General features: G+C 44.7%; 1 protein-coding gene across 6 annotated transcripts in view; it reads left to right on the top strand.

The window, feature by feature from the left end:
• PPCDC (phosphopantothenoylcysteine decarboxylase) overlaps positions 1 to 19,097 on the top strand; it is a 1,035,307-nt gene that overhangs the window by 546,660 nt on the left and 469,550 nt on the right. For all 6 annotated transcript variants that reach the window (XM_078685116.1, XM_078685115.1, XM_078685117.1 and 3 more), the window contains one exon: positions 14,848 to 15,016. In XM_078685116.1, coding sequence (XP_078541242.1) covers positions 14,848 to 15,016 — 169 coding nt within the window. The remainder of the gene's footprint in view (positions 1 to 14,847; positions 15,017 to 19,097) is intronic.

The raw sequence follows: 19,097 nt of genomic DNA, 5'->3' as shown, positions 1-19,097 counted from the left end.
TTTATACAGCGCTTCCTATTTGACAGCATTTTTAAACTCTTGTTCAAGCTGATTCAAATTGCATTACGCCTTAAAACACTCCTAGCTGACAAGGCGCCATGCTACAATATGTACGCTCAGTCAGACCTAAGTTTCCTGTTACACAGTTTATATCTCTGATACATTTCGAAAAGGATGCTAGTTGGAACTAATAGAACCATGCATTCAGAACTGTGTAGGCAGCTCAGGAGAATAGTGTACCTGCTGTAGAATTCCGTTTGAAGACCCAAGCCTTCATGCTTCTGAGGTCGATAAAACCGAGTGCCTCTGATTTTTAAAACGGCTCTTCTCCCTTGGACAGCGGGCGCTGGAAGTCACAGGGCTAAGAGAATCGATGAATAAACGAACATGACAATTTATTGTCAATAGCTGACGAATACCCCTTGGTGCACAAGTGTGTGTTAAAGGGGTGCACAGTGTATGCCGTAGTAAGACTGCGTTGGGCGGGGTTCTCTTCTGAGACCATCGTCAGCTTATCGTGATAAATTCGAGGCTTTGAAATTATTGTCATCTTTTCGAGGCTTTACGCCCTGGCTGACACGTGTTGTGTTTATATAAACTAGTATACTATTATGAAAGGATCGCTTTGGACTTGCTCGCTTCAATTTAAGGAGAGTAGGAGACTCTTAGTAATGTAGCGGAAAGCACATATTTTGAAAGAAAATCCTCACAAACCTATATGAACCCAGCCCCAAACTGAATAAAAGCTTTAAAAGGAGGAACCCCCAGCCACCAACCTTCCCACCCAAATTAGGGGTCACACATTAAAAACACAGTGGGAACAAAGAACTTGTCACCATTTCTTTGTTTCTTTCTTTTTCTTAAACAATTTATGTTTGTGGCAGCATCAAGTGCAAGTACATACGAGTTCTGCTCATGTTGTCAGTGACTTATGATGTCATAAAATGGGCACGGTCAGTGCCTCGTTCCCCCACCACCATCAGGGCAATCCAAGCCTGTGCAGAAAATAGTTATGTATATATGTTTAGGTCTCGACTACTGCCAATGCCACACTCCAACTCCTTCCTCCAACTACAAATCCACCCTCCAAAAACACCATCCAACTCCACCCTCCAACTCCAAATACACCCTACAAATCCACCCTCCATCTACAACTGCAGCCTCCAAATCCACACTCCAAAGCCACCCTCCAAATCCACCCGCAAACTCCAACTCCGGACTCCAACTCCACCCTCCAACTCCAACTCCACCCTCCAACTCCACCCTCCAACTCCACCCCTCCAACTACACCCCTCCAACTACACCCTTCCAACTACACCCTCAAACTACACCATCCAAATCAAAATCCTACATCCAAATCCACCCTCCAAATCCACACTCCACCATCCAACTCCACCATCCAACTCCACCATCCAACTCCACCCTCCAACTCAAACTCCACCCTCCAAATCATCCCTCCAACTCCATCCTCCAACACAACCCCTCAACGCTACAGCATTACTCAGCGCCTCAGCATTACTCAGCGCCTCAGCATTACTCAGCGCCACCGCATTACTCAATACCACAGCATTACTCAATGCCACAGCATTACTCAATGCCACAGCATCACTCAACACCACTCAACGCCACAGCACCACTCCGCGCCACAGCACCACTCCGCGCCACAGCACCACTCAACGCCACAGCACCACTCAACGCCACAGCACCACTCGATGCCACAGCACCACTCGACGCGACAGCACCACTCGACGCCACAGCACCACTCGACGCGACAGCACCACCCGACGCCACAGCACCACTCGACGCCACAGCACCACTCCGCGCCACAGCACCACTCCGCGCCACAGCACCACTCCGCGCCACAGCACCACTCCGCACCACAGCACCACTCAGCCCCACAGCATCACTCAGCGCCACAGCACCACTCAACGCCACAGCACCACTCAACGCCACAGCACCACTGAACGCCACTGCACCACTCAACGCCACAGCATCACTCAGAGCCACAGAATCACTCAGCACACCTCAACGCTACAGCACCACTCCGCGCACATCATCCCTCAACGCCACAGCACCACTGAATGCCACAGCATCACTCAGCACCACTGAATGCCACAGCATCACTGAATGCAACAGCATCACTCAGCACCACTGAAGGCCACAACATCACTCAGCACCACTGAAGGCCATAGCATCATTCTGTGCAACCATTCAACAACAACTGGTTCTAATATGTTCTCTCAATGTTTCAAGCTTTATTACAAATGTCACAAAAAGATGTTAATATTTCACTTCTGTTCTTGGATTTTCATCACAATAAAATACACTGAACATAATCTTCCCAAAAGTTATTTACAAAAGTTTAAGCTATTGCCATTATAAATTACATGACGTTTATTTAAGTATTAATTATTAAAAAACATAAAAGCCATTGTTATTTGTAATATTAATGCATCTAAGTCATGTAAATACAACACATATTTTATTACAAATGCTAATGGTGTCACGTTTGCGAAAGTTAAAACTATTGGCATTGTAAATGACAAAGCTATTAATTTCGCTATTTTCAAAACCAACACATAAATAAAAAAATTGTCATTTACAATACCAATACCTCAAACTTTCCTTATGCGAGACCAATTGCATTGCAAATGCTTGTTACCTGAGGCATGGAAAAAATGGGTGGAACTGATGTCAGCATGCTGACGAGGTCTTCTTATGGCTCCAGTGACGTCATGGGAAGTCGCGTGAGGAAAAGTTCCATTGTGATGTCTTCATCGACGTGGGAGAGCTGACGAGAAAAGGTTCTGTGGAATGCTGCGCAATGGATTTATTCAAAAAATGAGGAATCTATAGGCAGATACTGTATCCACCCAAAAAATGTTAGACAGATCAAGACTTAAATATTAAAACACTAAGTACTCTAAAGATGTGGAGGCGCCTCACAGCACAAGTGTTCATCACCTGTTCTAACGAAGTGCTCTCATATATAAAAATCTCCTCTTGTTAACCAGTCACTTATTCCTAATCTATTAAAATGGTGTCATACCTAGATCCAAGAGGGCCAGACCCATGCCGGATATTTAGTATAAACAATGACCATGTAATTGACCATGTAAGTGAGTTCCATTTAGAATAATCATATGTGAATTTATCTCATGTGGTCACCTTGAAAATCTAACCTGGATCCAGCTTCCTGGACCTACAATGGACACCCATTCTCGATTATGACTACATTTTGGAAAATTATCAGATAGTTAATGGTGCTCTTTTCTACTGTGCTCACAGGCCAGTCCTCTGTGTATCAGTGTCCAGTAGTGGTGCGCCAATGTCCACTTCCTGCTGCTTCAATGTAAAGATCAAGAGTGTGATTACTTCCCTTCTGACTCACACCACGTCAATGCCCCTTTGCAGTTGTGCTAGAATTCGTCCTATACTCCCAAGAATGTCCTTCATTTCTTTGTTGAGCCTGGTGAAATATAGTGTCTGCACCTAATCATATTGATAACGGTCGGCTTGCAGCTGTCATCCTAGTTCAGCTGTCCTGAAAGACTGCCTGATCTCTGGATTTGCAGTGTTTAATTTGTTCCCTAAAAGACCAGGCAAGACACAGGCCCAGTGCGTTTGTCTGTCCCTCCAGACGGACTTCCATCTAAACCCACAGCTTAGTGTAATCTTTCAGCCCTGTCTCTCACTCAGTCATAACGTTTTTCCAAATAGCGATTGCATGTTCAGTGCACTCTACTCTAGAATTATCTCCCAAGATTAAAGTGAAATGCCAAAACATCAGGGCCAGCTACCAACTTCCAGACTCGGTGGGGCACGGCGCACCATAAAACTCCCCATTATCCAGTATCGGGGTATCTTTCATAGATTCACATACCTGAATCATTCCCCGTCATCGAGATGGGTGTTCCACGGTAATATAATCAAGCAGTAATTAACAAATACCATAGGCTACAATGGCCAAAGGCCATGAGTATAATATGATATCTATGTCCTTTTGAAAAAAGGGACCAAATCTTAAGTACAGCCAATCATCTGTCAGCACCCTCTAGAACACTCCTAGCAGAAGCAGTTTCCCTCTGATTTTCACTGCACGTCGTGTGTGAAGTGAGTCTCCCTGCGTTCTACTTTTTTCTTCAAACTCATTTGGATTTTATCCCGAAATCTCCAGCTTTACCAGCATCTCTAATACGAAAGGCCTTTTCTGCCCATGTAAGACCTGTGTCAGGAAAAGTGTTCATGTGGATGCTCCACACAAAGACTGCACATACTGCCTTCATCCCAACCATGAGGTAAGACAGCACAATATTTGTCGCAATTTCTCCTCTAAAACTCTAGGGGATAGAGAAAAATGGTTACTTCTATGGCACCAGGCGAATAAACAACAGAAAACGTCATCAGATGAACAGAGCGATGAATCTTCTAGGCCTCACAAAAGGCCAGATCTGAAGAGGATACCTTTGGAGAGGGCAAGAACCATCTCAAACCCTCCAATGAGAGTAAAAGCTCAAAAATGGGGAAAACTCATAAAGTCTCCTCACAGCCTGCATTATCCTTACCTACTACACCTTCAAGTAAGGAAAAAGACCGTCCTCAAGCCTCTTCCACATGAGGTACAGAACTTACAAGAAACTGTCATCGATGATATCATCGTAGATGACACCACGCTCGTCGAAAACTAAGAGTACCACCGTCAGCACTGTCTATGGCAGGAACAACACTTGTAGCTATCACCAGTCCTATCCCATCTTAGAGATCTCCCAGGTAAAGATCCCCTCGACGGTGAGCATACTGCTGATGCGGCAACATCGACGATGACAGTGCCGATGACCGCAATTCCATTAATGAGGAACTCGTCGTCGAAGTCCCCATTGATGAAGACCCCATTGACGGTTGATCCATCGACAACGATACCGTCGACGAAGGAATTTCCAGCATTGATGACTACAGCGCCGTCGACGCCACTATCGACGACATAGTTAACTAAATTTTTATATGGCCGGAGGTAACCACTCAATGCCACCCTTGCCTCCTTCGCGTTTGCTGGTTTTAGAAGACTCTGAGGACGATGAGTATATGGTTTAGCTCATAGCTCGTCTGAGTTACATGTCAAGTGTCAGGAGGAAGATGATTACAAGGATGGAGCAATATTATCATCCATATATAACCCCTCATCATTACCAACCTAAAGGCTTCCTTCCTGAGCCTCGTTCCAGAAACTTGTCACACCTGACACCTTGTCTCATCCAGGACCTTTCTTACCATGCTGGCAGATTACAAACAGAGGTTTCCTCCTCAGGGTGACCAACCAGAACCACCACCTCCTCAGTCGGAACCTCCACAAACACTGACTTTACCACCACCGGCAACACCTAGGATCACACCTCGCCCGCCAATAGCGGCACCTTCCACAGAAGGTCCTTCTTCCTCAGAGGAGGATAGAAAAGAAGGGGAGATCCCGGATCCGCTTGGAAAGACATGGCTTGGCAGTTGGGCTGGACTGGTCCCATGAGGCACAGGGTCAAGACTGATTTGCATATAGCTGTGTCTGAACTGGGGTGGCGAAGTGAGCTAAAGAACAATGATGGATTCAACAGAGATCTGTGACTAGGGTTGAGTGTCTGAAGAGTTTCAGCGTTCCATCCTTCATCTCCTTGTGTTTGCTTTGTTCGCCCTAAGTTGGCAGGGTATGCCCAGACATGTGTCCTTTGCTCACTTTGCCACTGTTGTGTGGCGTTTTAGGCTCCGAGTGAATTTTCCCGATTCATGCCCTTATATAGGTACAATTCACATTGCCCTTATATAGGCATAGAAATCAAACCCTATTTAGGCATAGCCCATGCTACCCAAATACAGGCATGGCTACTTCCACCCGTACCAAACGTCACTATGATTTCTTAAAAAAACGGCTTAATCAGTTAGGGAACTTACCCAGGCTTGAATATTGATTTCTCCAAGAACTCAGTTACATTACAATGAACAACTATTCCCTAGGGGTTCATTCCTGACGTTCATATGCCTGACTTTCCTAAACACCTTCAAGGTATAAATATACCTTCACTTGCTATGGCAAGCTACGGTGGTTCGGAGCAGTTCGACTATCTACTTGCCCGGCGCAGCTCGCTACAGCAAGTGCAGAAGGAAGCCGACTCTCCAGCTCACGCACTGATCAAGACGCTGACTTTCTCCTGCCGAGAATCCAGATCCAGTGTTTCCGGCTCCCCTTGCGGGGTGTTGTGAAATCGAGTCTGAGATACCAGACCTCCTTCATTCAGACCAAGGTATGAAGCTGATTAGAACCTAGAGAAACCTTTGGTAGATTCTTGGCAAAGAAAACTAAACCTATGCTACACAATACTTACTTCTTCCTGCGTACTAGACTTAGGTTAGGTACATTGGGGTAGGCGCATTTTAGAAGCACCAGTTGAGTATTTTAGCCTGTGTATTTATGTATGTATTTTTATATGGCTTAGAAACCATAAAATGCTCTTGCAGTATTATTTTATAATACTATTCTCGCTGTACGCATTATACTTTGCAGTCTGCATAACGATTGTAGCAGTTCACTCCTCTTGCATGAGAAAGAAGACTATTCAATAAGCATTTGATTGAAAATGCCCGTCTCTCTATTTCTCTGCAACTCTCGAAGCATGCACGATTGACTGAGTGAAATACTTATCTATTGTTTCAGTGACTCTGAGAGATATGTTCTTATTCTTGGGAAACAAAGTTGTCATGTTTATGCGGTTGTCAGTAACTAATCCCTTCTTGTGAATTCGAGAAAGTTTCTAGTGACCTCTGAGCTAGCTGGCACTCACAATTAAGTTTAGTATATTCAATAGAGACCTAGTAGACCTCAGTCCTACGTCAAATCTATAGTATATATTATTCCAATGCACAGAGCCTATTGGGAATATAGGAACTACACTACATGGTGCCCAACGTTTGGTAAGGCACTAATTTAATGCTAGATACTAAAGTAACTCAGTTGTGCTTTTCTTAGAGACCCCTTTTTCCCATAAAATACTCCAATACACGTCTGGAGTGGGTAAAAGGATAAAATATCCGCCATAGCTGAGTAGGACGAAAAATCCTATGTTTTAGTTTTTGGTTTGTTCAACGTTGAAGGATACAATGTTACAAAATAGTGTGCACCTGGGAGGAGAAGCAGCATAGATCTCACCCAAGAGGGGCTGCCATGGTGCAGATTCCTTTGCAGTTAGAGCGGCACCTTGGGTGGCAGTAGAGTGGCAACCACGTATGCCAGGAAGGGCTCCTGGAATCAGTTGTGCCTTGCAGATTGGGCTGTAGTTAGAGAACTAGGATCTGTGGTGACCCGAGGGTCTGCAACTGACTCCGTGGACCTTGTGAAGACGCTGTGGACATATCACCTCATCACTGAGATTGAGATCAGGAGCATCAGGATTAACCCTCCCCCTTGGGAAATTTACCTTGCTTGAGGAGTGCGGAAACACCTCTGTTCGCTGCAGTAACCGACCCCATAGCCTCACAGGAGAGCCTGCACCCGCCAAGTGCAGCCGCTCCTCCCACGTGCAGTCAATTTATTGACCGGGTCCGGGCACCTTCCAACATGCTACACGCTAACTCACTGCTGGAGCGGGTACGATTGAGTTCAGGCCTACCAGGCCCCAGGGGACTTGCTGCTAAGAGTCATGCGGTGCCAAGACACTGTCAGCTATTTGCTAAAAGTCAGATTGTACTCTTACGTTAAGGCCTGCTAGTGATCATTCCATGGATGTCACCACCAGTGAATGGGGAATAACCGCGATTACATTGTAAGGAGCAGGTGGGAGAGGGATTTGCAATTGAAACACTAGAGCCCTGACCTCAAGGGCAAATGTGTTGTTGTCTATAAATGTTGTAACCTTCCTTTGCATAAGAGGAGTTAGAAATTAAATACTTCTTTTTATTATAAAGATAAGTATTTGACTGGACATTGATTTATTACTACTGCTCTGCGCTCATTGAGTCATATTCACTAATTTGTATCCATACCTGTACCCAAGGGAACCTTAGGCTGCTCATTCACATCTACCACTGAGAGTCATGTGATGAAGGGGTGCTTGGCCCAGTTGCCAGGATCCATATTAGGTTGGACTCCTGGACATCAGATGTAAAAAGCCTCAATCCTAGCAGCTGGGCCCAGTAGCCCCTGCATGTCCCATGGCCCTCTGATAATGGTTCTAACAGCTCTTGTGGCCAAAGTCAACGGACTGCTCAGTTCATTACCCTCTCTGCAGTCCCACCTGCAAAAACCTTCTAGTGTGCCCTATGTGGAGCACTGCCATCCAATGAGAGGCAGGATCCAACGATTCTTGCTGTGTTGGCAGATTCGAATATCAGACAGGTGGGCCCTGCAAATTGTTTGGAAGAGCTATACCCTCCCCTTCCTATTTGCACCACCACACATTCCACCATCTCCCCAATAACTGACGGAGGATTTTGTGGCAGGAAGTCTAAGCCCTTTCAGCTAATTGGACTATCGAGAGGGTACTTTCTTCATACGTAGGACATGGTTATTACACCCGCTACTTTCTGGTGCTCAATAATGACGGAGCGATACAAAAGGAGATGATGGACATTGTTTTGCATTCTGTCCATCAACAGTTTTTTTGCATTTGTCACCCCGAGTGGGACGGGTATGCTCAGACGTGAGTCCCGTGCTCTCCATGCCACTGGAATCAAGCTATCCTGGCTGATGAGGGCTGAAAGCCCGAAACCGGTCCTAGGATGCTTGTTTCCAGTCCAGGGAGGACCTGGCTTGGCAGTTCGGGCTGGACTGTTACCATAGGGCACAGGGTCAAGACTGATTTGGATATGGCTGGGTTCAAACTGGAATGGCATGGTGAGCAAAAAAAGATGGATTTAGGCCCCCGATCTCTAGTCATGGGGTGAATGTATGACATTGTTCTGCATTCTGTCCATCAACTGTTGCTTTTGCATTTGTCACCCCGAGTGGGACGGGTATGCTCAGACGTGAGTCCCGTGCTCTCCATGCCACTGGAATTAAACTATCTTGGCTGATGAGGGCTGAAAGCCCAAAACCGGTCCTAGAATGCTTGTTTCCAGTCCAGGGAGGACCTGGCTTGGCAGTTCGGGCTGGACTGTTCCCATGGGGCACAGGGTCAAGACTAATTTGCATATGGCTGGATTCAAACTGGAATGGCATGGTGAGCAAAGAAACTATGGATTTAGGCCCATATCTCTGTACTGGGGTGAATGTATGACATTGTTCTGCATTCTGTCCATCAACTGTTGTTTTTGCAATAATGACGGAGGCATCTGGCCTATTTTGGAACCACGCCCTCTCAAGGCCTTTTCCTGAAGAGAAAAGATCAAAATGCTCACATTGGCCAAAATCTTGTATGTCCTAGACCTTAGATGGCTGCATTGAACCTTTGGGTCGCCTATTTCCATATACTCGTCCTGCTGGCCCACCAGCATTACCTGCAATTTGTTGTGAGAACGGAGCATTTTCAATTTGTTGTGTTCTCTTTTAGTCTCCCCTGTACACTTCAGATGTTTGCGAAAGTGACAGCAGTGGAGGCAACACATCTTCGGAGGTCAGGAGTGTAAGTCTTTCTCTAATACGATGACTGGCTGTTGAAGGCGGACTAGCCCCCGATGGTCATCAGTCATCTCTATAGACCATGGCAAACCTCCTGTCCTCTTTGGTGTTCAGTATAAATCCTGACTCCATATCAGAAACTCTCCTTCATCTGAGCCATTCTGTTCACAGTTGAATTAAGGTGCCGTTCCCCCTAGAAAGAAAATTCAAGATATTTAATCTATGATCCCGATCTTTCAGCTTAAGTCCTGGATTTCAGTGATGTCGACTTTGAGGCTGCTACGACTGATGATGGCCACCTGCATCCTGCTGGTTGAACAAGCCACATGGCTTATGCAGGTCCTCAATGAGATCTGAGGATTCAATAGGTTCAACATGAAGTGGACCTCTCTGACTATGTTGATATTTCAGAGGAGACTGTAAAAGATCTGCATTGGTGGTTATTGAACTGTGATTCGGTCATCCACAGACCCCTTCCCCACCAGAGCTGACAGTGGTAAATCAATGCATCTCTGCGGGGCTGAGGTGTCAATCTATTAGAAAGGTGGAGATCAGAGACCTATGGTCTCCGGCAGAGTCCCGGCTCCACAACAACCTTCTGGATCTAGGTCCATCCGTTTGGCGTCGAAAGTCTTCCTTCAGTCCATCAAAGGAAGGTTTGTCTAGGTGGTCACAGACAACACCACTGTAATGAGGTACTTCAATGAACAGGGACGGTGGGGTCATGTGCCCTATGCCAGGAGATCTTGCACCTCTGAAACTAGCTGGAATTTCCCTGGTGGTGAACCACCTAGTAGGATCTTTGAATGTCAGGAAGGTCAAGATCAGCCATCAACACCTAGCAGATCACAAATGGCTGTTACACCCGAAGATACCGCAAGGTCTCTTCCGCAAATGTGTGAGATCTTGGCTCAATCTATCTGTCACCTCTGGGAGCGTTCAATATCACCCCCTCTGAACACTGGAGATTCCAAGGCTTCTCTTGTTAGATGAAGCGTTCTGCCTAGGGTAGATCTCGGGACTGCTGTATACCTTTCCACTGATTCCATTCCTGCCCAAAGTTCTCAAGAAGATCAGGACACATTGGGCCCAAGTAATCCTAGTAGCCTTGGATTGGGCATGGAGAGTGGAGCATCTACCCCTCCTTTCTAGTCTGAGTCCATTCACAGCCCACTTCCAGTTAGGTACAGCTCCACTTCCAGTTAGGTACAGCTTTGGTATCTATTCAATGGTGAGGAACCTGCTTCTAGAAGTCTCTATCGGAAGAACAAGTTACTTTCCACTGGTAATGCTCTTTCTGATAGAGACTCTGTCTAACCACAGATTCCCATCCTCCTTTTTCTATGATTGGTCTCTATCCATAAAGATCCCAAGTCTAAGAATCTACACACTGGTCTACCAGTTCGCTACTGGAGCTCTATGTCTAGGGACGAGAACAGTCTTGAAAGCAGCTGACAGCAGCCTGCAGAAGTGGCGCCTATATAGGCTCTCGGCATAATTTCCAGAGCAGAGTGGAGGTGGTTCAGTACTATGCAGCACAGCCTACCGGTCCGCAGAAGAACTGCAGAACAGTTTTTGGATCCAGTCTGAGGCCTGGGTATTATTCAGGTGATGAATCTGTGGCTAAATAATGTTTCAACAGGAAAGAGTGCTACCAAAAGTAGGTAACTGGTACTTTATTATGCACGTTCTATACCTCTCAATTTGCGTATCTAAATTATACACCAAATTTGGGGTCTCAATCTGTATGAAATCATCAGTTGGACTCTCCACCAGAAACTCCTGGAGAGTCTGATGCACTTGTACTTCTACTGCGCTGTCTATAAGTGCTCTGACCATAGTCCTGTTCTGCAGAAGTATCCGTAGAAGGCATGATATATTTTTTTAGAAATGTATCAAAAACAAGGGGGGACCAGGAGCTGTATTTATACAGGTCCTGCACACAAGTTCCAAATAGAACTGTGTATCAAAGAGGTGTGCAGTTCCTAGTGAGAGGGACGGGGAAAGGGAGGTCTCTCTTCGTGATGCCCTCGCCCACTCCGAAGGATGTCATGCTTCATCATTGGGCCAAGCTCCTCCTCGGGCCGGCGATGCAATGCCCGACTGGCTCCCGTAAACGGGGCTCTTTGGCGGAGATCTTTTGAAGAAGCCGTAGGGTGCATTCGGGTGTGAGGGCAGGATAGTGCACAGGAAGGTGGGTTAAAATAAGTCTAGAGCTGTCCTATTCTTATATGTTTTTATTACTGTGGTAGCTCAGGCTTAATTAAAAATTGTCGGAGCCCTAAATGGATATAATGTTCCTACAGGGCTGTCGTGGTGTGGTGGGTAAACAGGTTTCGTGCCTATTTTGCCCCTAACGGGTCAGATGGCACTTCATCAGGACCATGAAAATGTAAAAGTGAGTGGTGCACTGTTGTAAGTCTGGTTCTAGTGATTAAATCTGATAACCAGACGCAGTGGAAGGTACCCTAGTAGACTTATACCGGGGTAGGAGACCCGTGGTATGCGAGGCTACAGCTGATGGGGGAAGCAGAGCACGTCGTTGCTCTATGGAAAAGGGTGGCGGCCGACATTCGTCTATCCTACCCTTGGTCTGGGCCCCCGGGCCCGTGTGCTCTGAAACCAACATAAAAAACTATTTCCGTGGTGTTGCGTGTGAACGAGCCAGGGGTTGGGGCAGTTGCACTTTTTAATGTTATTGCGGTCCCTCAAATTATAACCACCCCAGTCGGACTCCTGGGTTACTGGAGCTCCAGTCTTTCTTTTCTCTCCCCTCTCCCCCCTGTTTCATTAAATGAAGTAACAGGACGATGAAACACATTTTTCCCCCCTATTAGTATTAAGAGATCCATGGCCTCATCATGTTTATTGTGACATAGTCCCCCAATACTTTGTGTCAGATATTGTGTTTCATTGTCATGCTACTTCATTTATGTTTACTGTTGATTGATATTCGTACCCCATGAATTCATGAATTTTGTAGTTATTTTAACTATAGTTTTGTATTCATAAAATTAGCTTTTCATAAATTAACAGTGGTACATTGAGTCCAGTGCTATCATTGTAGGTTGATAGTCTGCTATGTTTATGACCAAGTAGTTGCTTAGGAATTCTTTATGAACAATTGAAAAACCAGTAGAAGACACAGCCATTACCCTATCAACCCTAACTGATGATGGCTTCTCCCATCCTTGTAGGATGTCCATCACATCCTGAATCTTGTCCTCAGGTTGCAAAGCCAAGTAGGGGGCAATGCTCGCCCATATATACCTACTGTAGCGTCCTGCATTAGCAACAGCTTTTTTCTACTTTAATGGAACTCACCATTAGCTGTGGTACCCCTTTTTACAAGGCTGTCCATATTTCTTCCCTCGCTATCAAGGGGATCTATACAATGGGAGGTGGGATTGAGGGAGCTGTATTGTTCATGAATGACCAGTCAGACAGGTATCCAATCCCTATATTTTTGACTAGACATCTTAATTCTTTTCTACCTCATAAAAATACAATAGGTATTGCTTTGATAGTCCTACTGTATTTTTTCATTGTAGAAATGGCCTTATTGGGGATTACCGGACCCCACCATGACTCTTCTTCCTCTGCCATAATACATTTTGTGTTGATCCTCATGATCTCTACCCTGACCATATTATTCTTTGTCCTCATCATCGTCCTTGTACTTTATCTGAAGTTGAGTTGAACTAGTAGTAGCTGAGATTCCCATGTGATATCAAAGAGTCTCTTAGACAGACAAGGAGCTCATATTTGGAGACAATATCCAAGGCAGTAAAACTGTAAGAGGGCCAGTTTTGGACTTTAAACTAGATGGTACTGATGAAGTTATTCCAAGCAACATGATTTACGATATTGTGATCAAGATCCTCATGGAACGAAGATATATGGCTGAAGTTGGTGACGTTGGTCATGTTGTCTGCAGTGCAGGTGCTGGCAATGGCTTTGCTGTAAACTGATGATCAGAGATGACTAGTTAGAGTCATCTATAGAAATAATAGTTGCCGAGACTGTTGTTGACGGTGTTGTCAAGGGTAATTCCAATTTCCTTTTTGAAGCATGAAGCTCCTCTGTCTGTCTGTTATCACTTATAGTGACCTATTTAGGTGGTCTCCTGATGTAGAGAACAGTTGTTTACCAAATATTGCCATCCTCGCCTCTTTCCAGATGCTTTGTGAAGGTCTTCTTTATCTCTGGAGAAATCTCATTCCCGGATGCTGGTTTTCTTTCACTTTCTTAATCTGCAGATACGAGAAAGCACCCCTCTGAGTCATTGGTGGCCATTGTAACACAAATGCAACAGATTTTGCAGTCTGAGGTTTTTTACTCCAGGAGAGACTGTACATACAATCCAAAGGAGGATAATCAGTGTACGATTTCTTTTCGCCAAAGGTAGCACAATGTGTGCATACATCTTTCTTAGATTCTGTCACACCGAGTTAAAATTTAGAGATCCACTTAACTAGACTTCAGGAACAGAAACCTTTTGAAGAGATACTTTCTAAGAGACTTGGGAAACCTGTGGAAATTGACAAAAATCAGTCTGAAGTGAGGATAAAAAGGTTTGTAAGCCGAGCTCTGAAAGTCATTATATTTCACCTTATGTGCTCTAGAAAATCCTTGGTAGGGTCGAGTTTAGTATGCTCTCACCAAATTGGCTGGACATCAGGACTTAGCTAATGATGTGCCTACGTTACTAAACACCAATTTTCTTAAAGTCCTAATGAAACTTTAACTGTACTGCTAATATATTATTGTTTTATCACCATTGGACTCCCAGCTTAATAGCAAGGAAGGAGTGAAGCACGTGAAACTATGAAAGATCCAAACCTCGAGAACATAATGTTATTTTTTCCAGGGAATCTATGGGATTTTTGATGATATACTAGCCCACACTTATGCAATCAACTCCAGTGTACATGTCCTTTGACGAGGCACTGTGCTCAACCTAATCCTTGATTATACCAGCATGTGTTGTCTCGCAGACCATTGTGTTTCTCTTAAACTAGGCCTCGCCTGGATAAATCCTCAGAGTGTAACAAGTACAAATGAAATTAATGTTCATTACCATTAGCACGCCTTTGCCAACCAGGCCTCAAAAGACCATTAGCTGGTGTTTTTTCTTCAGTGTCTCACATATCAATGGTGTCATTACTTGGTATGCTAACAGGTCCTCTGTAGAAGCCAGAGGTGTGTAAGGACGGTGCAGGCAGTCTAAGACCTATTCCTTCCCTCCTCAGACATGTGTGGTTCGCGCGTGGGATATGAAGAAGCCGCTTCTCTTCTGTCCCGCCATGAACACCGCCATGTGGGAACACCCAATCACCATGCAACAAGTAGAGCGACTGACGGGCTTCGGCTACTCAGAGATCCCATGCATAATCAAGAAACTGGCATGCGGGGATGAGGGTGAGTGCTCCATTGTCTTCTATATCCACCTTACTGTATGATACATATGTTTTTTTTAATATGAAATCAGAATGAAAGGGTTCTCTTCCAGTCTCATTGGAAATAAGTGATGTTAATGTTTATTTCTAATAGAGCAATCGCTAGCAGATTGTACTGATTTAGCCTAAGTATGACAGTACATTAAAGTTTTATTGTTAACGTAATGCTTAGCTGCCAAGTTTTCAGACTGCTTGGAAAAAAAGAATACTGCTTAAAAAAAGAGTAAAATAATTATTGAGACTAAATCTTCATACTTGATCGACACTACCATTCTCTTGGCTTTACAAATTGCTATATGGTCGTTGTGACTCAAACATTTTGGGTTTGTGGAACAGGAGAACCGCCATTAATCAGCAGTTCTTCCATTACTGATCCAGTCATGAGGTAATTTTCTACTTATCTTCCTCTTTAATTGTTTTCCGTGCTAAGTCAGTCACATTCTTTAAAGATAACTCTACTATCCCCAAAAGTTACCTTAACACTTTCTTTGATTGACGAATTGCCACAATTTTAATTAACTATACCAAATTTTCTTTGGGTCGTCATCTTTTCTAATCTCCTGTCTCAAATATTTAACTGTTACAAACCATTACTTCTGATGGTCTACCAACGTCTATTAATTTAAAACATTTTGCAACACTAAATAATACCATTAGACTTAAAATGTCTGCGCTGCAGATGCCAAATTGCATTCATTATTTCAAATTTGAAAATATCCATAACGTAATAATCATGAGAACTACTATGCAGGACTTTGTTAGTCGTTGGTATTAAAATGATGGTCCTTTTACTGACTCCATAATTTTCTTCAATTAGGAATGGGTACCTATTGACCAAAATAATTAAATTACAATTCTGCAAGTCATTGCAGTAAGACTGTACCAGTGGCATTGCAGGCAACAATCAAAGGGAACATCCGAGCTGAAACTGTGTCTCATTCACAACTTCTTGCATCAACTTCTACTTACATTTACAATTTCATTGTGGCATCATGTAGAAATATTCCACTTCTTGTGAACTTTTTGTTTTACAACTTCCTTTAACTTGGTGTGATGCACAGAGCTGTTTAACTGACCTATTGCATGATTAAACACTTCTGGAGAATTTTCTAGCCAGTACTCAATTATCAATCGCCATAAAAACTGTCCCTTCACCATTAGGATCTTACTTGATGGGTATATTTTTCTAGCTTTCCCATTCTGGTTACCTGTACATACCCTAGTCTTCAAAACTAATTGCAGGTTGCAATAGCCTAAAATGTCCTGAGATCCTCTGATATACTTTTTTGGATCAACATCGGGTAAGGGTTATATCCTCTCCCAACTTTTCACTCTACTTAATGAACTACGTTTTGACTCCTCTTCTCTCCTTCTGGGTAAATGTTTTTGCCTGCTGCATTTTTTGCAATTCTTTCCCTGGTCAAGATGTTTAAAGTTGGAACAAGAACCATACTACTCTGCTATCCTTTCTTATTGTTTGTTTCTCTTTTTTTAAATATCCCTTTTCTCAATGCTCTTTCTTTGTCTTCTTTGGCCACTATTCAAACATATATCCCATCAACGTTGCTTTCCATGCAGTAGTAAGTATAATGCCTTTAAGATAAGCATTACCTTTCGCCGACTAATTCTTTTGTGTATTGGCATTGTTGTAGGGTGTGATAATCTGCTCTTGTATGAAATCTTCCATGTGGTGCCCCAAAATTACAATAATTGCCATCTGCTTTCTCAATGACACATAATAATCAACACACTGTTGTTTGCCTTAATTGCTGTGGAAGAACTTAATTCATTTGCTAACTGCCATTCTTTGGGCTCAAAATTTCAATGCACACGGAGTGTGCTCTGCTAGCCATATGTAGTTTCCCCATTAAAATCCGCCATAATCCCATGAAAATAAAGTGCTGAGGGGTCGAGCTAGCGGCGACGTTGTGGTGTGGTAGGCAAACAACGCATCTGACACAGGCTGATGCACGATTGGAGTGAGGAGACGAGACGAGCCGTGGCCGCTCTGCGAGATGGCACCGCCCGAGTGCTGAGGAGAGCTGAAGGCAGAGGACGATCCGGGGCAGGCACACGAGATGGGACCCCCGAGAGGCGCGACGGATCGAGCGAGTGTGGGTGTCGGTCTGCAGCGCGGGGACGGGATTTGCAGTCCAATAGCCACAACCGTCTGGGAGAGTGCGAGGGGCGACCAACGGGACTGCAGTTTGGTGCCTGGAATAACCGCGCAGTCCTGACAGCCCTCAATACGTGTCTGCTAGCGTGACTCCGTTATACAGCACCACCTACAAGATCTCTCCCATACCGGCATTAAATACTGCTTAGGCCCTTGAATGCCCCAAAGCACACCTACGGACACTGAAGTCACCCGCCATTACACCCACTGAAGTGTAACCCAGAGCACAGGGAAAATAAAATAGACAAGGAAGAAGCGACCGGCAGCGGCTGGGGCGGACCCTGAGGCCATTGAGGGGGCTCCTGCTGAGGGTCTGTGTTGCCCTGGCTTGGGTGCGCTGCCAAGCAATAAGAATATACCCCACTAAGTGGGCGCACCGGAGTTAGGGTCGTGATAAACAAACAGTCTGTACATTTCCGTTATCACCCACCTCCCTCTAATTTTCACAGTGAGGGACCCTTGGCAGAGGGGAACAGCCCAGGTGTGAGTCTGGCCAGGACTGAGGGCTACAACGCACATATCTGAACTTGCACTTACCTCAGGCCTCCCAGGAGATCATAAGCCCACTGGTGGGACACAACCTAATGGGGCAGAATAAGGGCCCAGGACAATCGAACCAAATTGACAAATACACTGTCATGCTAGGTCATGACGGTGGAGCTGAGGGGGGCCTATCCGCCACCAGACAGAGAAGAACAGGGGCCGGATCCATCCCTGAAAGACATTATGAGTGCGATAAAAGGTCTCAGAAATACCCTGGAACCGAAACTAGACTCTGTCACGGAAGAGGTGTACATACTGCAGGCCAACCTACGGAAACTGGGTGAGAAAACAGCGACAGTGGAAACGAACATTGGGAACCTGCAAGCCAATAATAAACGCCTCGAAGACCAGGTCACAAGCCTTTCAAAACAACACAAAGATACCGTGGCCCGGCTGGAGGACCAGGATGGCAGAGCCTAATGCAACAATATTCGAGTTGTGGGGGTGCCGGAGGGGGCCGAGGGGCCGTCCGTCAACCTTTTTCTGGAACATATGATCATTCACACCCTCAAACCAACAAATCTCTTGAAATTCTTCTCAGTAGAGAAAGCACATTGCGAGCTGGGCCCGTGCCTAGGAGCACCCCCACGTCCGATAGTGGCCCAGATCCTCAATTATAGGGACAGGGATGCCATCCTCCAAGCTGCCCGATCGAAAGGAGACATTCACTTTGAAAATGCCACAATCTTTTTTTTCCCGGACTTCACGCTACAAGTACAGCGCCAACGGAGGGCCTTCGATGCTGTAAAAAGGACCCTCAGGGAACGAAACCTAAAATATATGATGTTTCATTTCATAAAGCTTTATTCGGAACATAAAAAACATGTCCATAAAAGCACATACAGTTACAAAAGCAAACATTTAATTGATTAAAAAGAAAGAAAAGAACACATAATACATTAATTATCCAGTGCGGGATGGAATAAATAATTAAAAAGAGAGTTAAAAACACATACTTTTCCTAACACCAATAGCCTTGAGTAGGAAAGTAGCCGTAAAAAAGCAAATGTCCGGATGATGCATATTAAAAAGCAATTTCATAGATTCTGTAATTGTTCTTACTCCAAATCTTTTCAGGATTGGCTTTAGGTAGATTTTCCGTAATTCGCTATACAATTGGCAAGAAAAAAGAAAGTGCATAGTACTCTGTTCTGTCTTGTAATCACAAGCACAGGGTCCAGTAGGGCGTATTTTTACATTAGGACACGCAACCAGATGATGTACTATTCCCATCCTCATTCTAGTAAGTACAAACTGGTGTGAGACTCTGGTCACCTGTATCAGATAAGGATGGAGTCCAATAAACTCATTCAAGCTATTGTAC

This window comes from Lissotriton helveticus, chromosome 3_2, assembly GCF_964261635.1.
Source record: "Lissotriton helveticus chromosome 3_2, aLisHel1.1, whole genome shotgun sequence".
Classification (NCBI taxonomy): Eukaryota; Metazoa; Chordata; class Amphibia; order Caudata; family Salamandridae; genus Lissotriton; species Lissotriton helveticus.
Note: the sequence above shows the minus strand (reverse complement) of the source record. Positions and strands in the feature narration are given on the sequence as shown.